Source organism: Callorhinchus milii, unplaced genomic scaffold (genome assembly GCF_018977255.1).
Source record: "Callorhinchus milii isolate IMCB2004 unplaced genomic scaffold, IMCB_Cmil_1.0 Scaffold3, whole genome shotgun sequence".
Taxonomy (NCBI): domain Eukaryota; kingdom Metazoa; phylum Chordata; class Chondrichthyes; order Chimaeriformes; family Callorhinchidae; genus Callorhinchus; species Callorhinchus milii.
Window position 1 is genome coordinate 29653877 of NW_024704744.1, and position 5741 is coordinate 29659617.

The window sequence follows — 5741 nt, forward strand, 5'->3', positions numbered from 1 at the left end:
AGGAAACTTGCCCGAGGTTTCGCCCTCTGCCTGGAATTGAGCTCAGGTCTCTCACTCGCAAAGCGAGTGCTCTTAACCACTGAGCCACAGGACTCCACATCATTTGAAAGCGCTCTGAACCGAGTGTCACGGTGCAGTCTGTGGTGTGTGTGTGTGTGGGGTTCGGGCTCTGAATCCCAGCGATGCACATATAAGGCGCAGCTCAGCTTCCTCCTCCCGTCAGACACACAGCCTCTGAGCTCTCACACACTCTCTCTCGATGAGTTCCTGCGGTTTGGAGCCGTCACTGTTTCCCTCTTATTTCCGAGGGCGACTGCCAGCCACAGCCCCGCCAGTGCTCACAGGCTCGAGTCCAGCACCACCCTGTGAGAGGGGGGAGTGGGGGAGTGTGTGAGGGGGGGAGTGTGTGGGGGGGAGAGTGGGGGAGTGTGTGTGAGGGGGGGAGTGGGGGAGTGTGTGTGAGGGGGAGAGTGGGGGAGTGTGTGTGAGGGGGGGAGTGGGGGAGTGTGTGAGGGGGGAGTGGGGGAGTGTGTGTGAGGGGGGGAGTGGGGGAGTGTGTGAGTGGGGTAGTGTGTGAGGGGGGAGTGGGGGAGTGTGTGAGGGGGAGAGTGGGGGAGTGTGTGTGAGGGGGGGAGTGGGGGAGTGTGTGAGTGGGGTAGTGTGTGAGGGGGGGAGTGGGGGAGTGTGTGAGGGGGAGAGTGGGGGAGTGTGTGAGGGGGGGAGTGGGGGAGTGTGTGAGGGGGAGAGTGGGGGGGTTGGAAGGTGCTTTTTTTTCCCTGTGCACACACACCAGTCTCGCCACTTTCCTGCAATCCTCAGTGTCTGAAACGTGCACTATCTGGTCCCGGGCAATGGGAATATCCAAAATAATCCCCGAGTACGACAATGCCGACACGTCCGCACTTCGCTCTCTGGAGGAACCCCCAATAGACACACAACAACGTCAGGTTTCACTGCGCACGTCGACGCCGTCTGCCTCAAACCCATCTCAGTCGCGTTAGGCTTCGTGTGCATCTGTGGGGCAGTGTGTTTGAGTGTGAGGGAAGTGTTATGACCACAATAAACCCCGTTGAATGATTTAATATTCCTGTCCATTAATAAGATGAAAGGCATCGAGGGTGGGGGGGGGGGGGGGTAGACGTGTCTGTGGATCCACAGATGTCTGTCTGATGTCTGTCTGTCTGATGTCTGTCTGTCTGATGTCTGTCTGTCTGATGTCTGTCTGTCTGTCTGTCTGATGTCTGTCTGTCTGATGTCTGTCTGTCTGTCTGTCTGATGTCTGTCTGTCTGATGTCTGTCTGTCTGTCTGATGTCTGTCTGTCTGATGTCTGTCTGTCTGTCTGATGTCTGTCTGTCTGATGTCTGTCTGTCTGTCTGATGTCTGTCTGTCTGATGTCTGTCTGTCTGTCTGATGTCTGTCTGTCTGTCTGTCTGATGTCTGTCTGTCTGATGTCTGTCTGGCCCAGGGAGTGTCTGGACCTCTCTGTCGGCTGTCTGCTGGGCTGGGGGAGGGCTGTGGGATCTCACGTCACTTGGTGGAGGGTTTGCTGGACTGGGCTTTTATTTTGATACGGGGGGAGGGAGGGGGGGGGGGGGGAGGGGGGGGGGGGGGGGGGAGGGGGGGGAGGGGGAGGGGGGGGGAAAAAAAAACGTGCGTCGCTCTCGGAGTCGGGAGGTATGCGGTGTGTCAGGAGGTCACATACAATCCGGTGTGAGGCAGGAACTGGGAAGCCATCCAACAATGTGGCTGTTTGCGCAGAGGCGCGTCTGCTGGTACAGCGCGCGTCACCGCCAGGATCAGGGGATAAAAGGCTCAGCCCTCCAGCACAGCCCCAGCAGCTGCACTCACTACAGCCACAGCACAGACTCCGACCGAACACTCTTCGCCCCTCTCCACTTTTTAACCGAGAGATCCGCTTCGATCGCACTGAGTTTCAGTCAGAAGACGACTCGAGAAAACTTCACCGCAGCAAAGATGTTTGCTGGACCGGGAGGCCTGAAGTCTGCACTTTTGCTGCTTCTGGGACTGACTTGTCTGGTGAGTGAGTGTGAGTGTGAGTGAGAGAGAGAGAGGGAGAGTGAGGGAGAGTGAGGGAGTGAGTAAGAGAGTGAGTGAGTGAGTAAGAGAGTGAGTGAGTAAGAGAGTGAGTGAGTGAGTAAGAGAGTGAGTGAGTGAGTAAGAGAGTGAGTGAGTGAGTAAGAGAGTGAGTGAGTGAGTAAGAGAGTGAGTGAGTGAGTAAGAGAGTGAGTGAGTAAGAGAGTGAGTGAGTAAGAGAGTGAGTGAGTGAGTAAGAGAGAGAGTGAGTGAGTGAGTAAGAGAGAGAATGAGTGAGTGAGTGAGTGAGTAAGAGAGTGAGTGAGTGAGTGAGTAAGAGAGTAAGAGAGTGAGTGAGTGAGTAAGAGAGTGAGTGAGTGAGTAAGTGAGTAAGAGAGTGAGTGAGTAAGAGTGAGTGAGTAAGAGAGTGAGTGAGTGAGTGAGTAAGAGAGTGAGTGAGTAAGAGAGTGAGTGAGTAAGAGAGTGAGTGTGAGAAAGAGAATGAGTGTGAGAAAGAGAATGAGTGTGAGAAAGAGAGAGTGAGTGAGGTAGTGAGTGAGTGAGTGACAGAGAGGGTGAGTGAGTGAGAGTGAGAGGTAGTGAGTGAGCAATGTCCAGGCACAGGGTTTGAGCTGTGATGTGAGTGCTGTGAGGAGAGGAACAGAGGGGTTCAGGTTCTTGTTGGGGCGGTTTATATTAATGTGTGTAACAAGTCCAGGAATCGAACGGAATAGAATTGAGTTTTAAAAGAAAAAACACGAATCCCAATGGCAAAATGGGTCGTGGAATTCCTCGTCGACCTTTTTTATTTTAATAATTCATAAAAAATCAAAGAAAAATCAAATAAAAATCAAATTTAAAAAAAGCATGACTTTTAGATTTGTGTTCGTTGTTTTTTTTTATTGTTTTGTTTTACTTTGCGTGAGGTTTTGTTGTTGGAGGTGATTTATTGCCCGGTTCGGGTTGAATGCTGATGTGATGTGTGATGTGCTTTTTGCAGGTCAGCACTGAGGATTGCGGTGGTCAGTGTCGCTGCCCTGAGCAGCCCCCGCTCTGTGCCCCCGGGGTGTCTCTGCTCACCGATGCCTGCGGCTGCTGCAAGGTCTGCGCCAGACAGCTGGGAGAGGTGTGCAGCCGCCTCCAGACCTGCGACCCCCACAAAGATCTGTTCTGCGACTTCGGATCCTCCCAACACAGCACCGTGGGGGTCTGTGCAGGTAAGCGACTTGTCAGATCTCTTCCCCCCCCCCCCCAAACCAAGTCTGCCATTCGCTCTGGCTGATATGCAGAGCAATGCACCTCGCCTCCCTCCTTCCCCTACACCCCCACCCCCCTCCACACACACACACACACACACACACACACACACACGAGATGCCAAAGTTAAAACACATCGTCTGTTAAGCATAAGTACATTTTACTGAGCAAATGTACGAGAGAGCCCCCAACTTGGGCAAACTTCATTCCTCAATTTCTCTCCTGTTTTATGAAGCGATTTACAGAAGCAATACCTTGCATCCTAACAAACTCCCCTGAATCCTTTCTAAACTGACCCATGATTCAGTAACATGAGTTAATAGCACTTTGATGATAATATGACAACCTGTCAAGCCATTAATGTTACTGTGTAGTCAGCCCGAGGTGTTTGTCAATAGGAATATCTTATTTGCTTAGCCTCTTTTTTAACCGACTGTTTTAACGTTGTTAGTAACAAATTGTTTCTGTTGTTTTGCAGCAAAAGAAAGCGCCCCTTGTGTGTTTGATGGAGTAGTGTACAAGAACGGCGAGAGTTTTCAGAGTGGCTGCAAGTACAGCTGCACCTGTGTGGATGGCTCCATCGGCTGTGTCCCGGTGTGTGGTGTGCACATCCGCCTGCCCAGCTCCGACTGCCCATTCCCCAAGAAAGTCAAAGTGCCCGGCAAGTGCTGTGAGGAGTGGGTCTGTGAACAGCCCAAATTCCACACCATGGTCGGACCTGCTATGGCAGGTAAGCATTTGAGTTCTCACATTTTTCCTGAAGTAACACCTGTAGATAGTCTCAGTATTAGCCCACTAGATATTTGCTATTAGTATTAGCCCACTAGATATCCACTTGATGAAATGGTAACATTGCAATCTAAAGCCAAGTCACTGTAATCCATTTTGCATGTCACTTGTAGACTTCAATAATATGTTCACAAACAAGTAGCATGTTTACAAAGGATTCTCTGCATTTGTTAAAGTACGATACCAGTAGTAGCCAACATAACTACAATTACATTGTACAAATAGAGAGCAACACATTATCTTTATTTGAACTAAATAATTGGTATTCTCCTATAATTATTAGATCTTTGTTAAATGTTTGCCCCAAATATTTGATTAAATTAAAGTTTTCCCCTCCCCCACCCCCTTTTTTTAATCACAGCTTACAGAGAAGAAGCCACATATGGCCCTGATCCCTCCATGTTCCGAGCTAACTGCCTTGTTCAGACCACTGAATGGAGTGCCTGCTCTAAGACCTGTGGTATGGGCATCTCCACCAGGGTAACCAACGACAACAGGGAATGCAGACTGGAGAAGCAGAGCAGACTCTGCATGGTTAGACCCTGCCAATCAGACATGAAAGAGACCATCAAGGTAAGAATCTCTCGCCCCAACTCAAGTGACTTAAAAAAATCGCACAAAGATTTGTTTTGATCGAATTTTTTTTATGCTTTCTCTGGAAGCTTTGGAGTGTTTTGTCTATAATACAATTTTTTTGTTGTTTTCCTTCTTCCCTCAACAGAAAGGCAAGAAGTGTATCCGCACTCCCAAGGTCTCCAAGCCCACCAAGTTTGAATTGTCTGGCTGTGTGAGCGTTAAGTCTTACAGAGCCAAATTCTGTGGTGTTTGCACCGATGGCAGATGCTGCACTCCTCACAGAACGACCACCCTCTCGGTCGAGTTCAAATGTCCCGATGGCGAGTTCATGAAGAAGAAGATGATGTTCATCAAGACCTGCGCCTGCCACTATAACTGCCCCATGGACAACGATGTCTTCCAGTCCTTGTATTACAGGAAGATGCTGGGTGACATGGCATAAACCATGTAATCCATCTAAGACAGATTTTCCATCTCAGAAGCAGAATCACTGTATAGCACAAAAGAAAGTATGTAAAAGTATTGACGTTGACCTGTTGGTTCAAAGAGACGTGGGAGGGAAGTAATTTGCGAGGTTTGTAAAAGGATTCACGAAAATTGAATCCTGCAGGTGTCTATATGTTTTTCATATAAACACACTGTGGGCTCTGCTCTGACACTGGACTCACTAATGAGTTCCTTGAAATCAGACAGGACCTGACAGACGATATCTGTGTCTGAGCAGAGTCATTCTAGAGGGTTATTTTTGGTCATATCCAGGTACCCGCAAATTCACAACTCCCTCCCTATTATGAGCAACCAGAGAATGGGAACATGTCATAGCACTCAGCCTAGATTTTAAAACTACATTAATTATACACTGATATCTATAATATCATTGTACATAATGTATATACCTGTACAGTTGTCTAAGTTAATTTAAATGTACGTGCCTCTTGTTGTTTATTGCTTGGGTAATCTAGTTTAGACTATTGACAAAAGCAGCTGTTTTCATTTTTTTGAACAGTATTGTAACATTTGAGAAGTGTGACCAAAAGTTACATGTTTGCACTTTTCTAGTAATAAAATATATTTTTGATACACA

At 48.6% G+C, this 5741-nt stretch overlaps 1 protein-coding gene across 1 annotated transcript; it reads left to right on the forward strand.

Moving 5' to 3' along the window:
* The first annotated feature begins 1665 nt into the window (after positions 1-1665).
* Positions 1666-5741, forward strand: ccn2a (cellular communication network factor 2a). Its single transcript, XM_007899232.2, has 5 exons — positions 1666-2038; positions 3036-3252; positions 3771-4022; positions 4443-4654; positions 4803-5741. Exons 1-5 carry the CDS (start codon positions 1742-1744, stop codon positions 5097-5099), a joined length of 1275 nt encoding a protein of 424 aa, XP_007897423.2. The 5' UTR covers positions 1666-1741; the 3' UTR covers positions 5100-5741.

Coding starts and splice junctions, on each gene's coding strand:
- ccn2a (XM_007899232.2), top strand. CDS start 1,742: ATGTGGCTGTTTGCGCAGAGGCGCGTCTGCTGGTACAGCGCGCGTCAC. Junction 3,253..3,770: donor CACCGTGGGGGTCTGTGCAG/GTAAGCGACTTG, acceptor GTTGTTTTGCAG/CAAAAGAAAGCGCCCCTTGT. Junction 4,023..4,442: donor GGTCGGACCTGCTATGGCAG/GTAAGCATTTGA, acceptor TTTTAATCACAG/CTTACAGAGAAGAAGCCACA.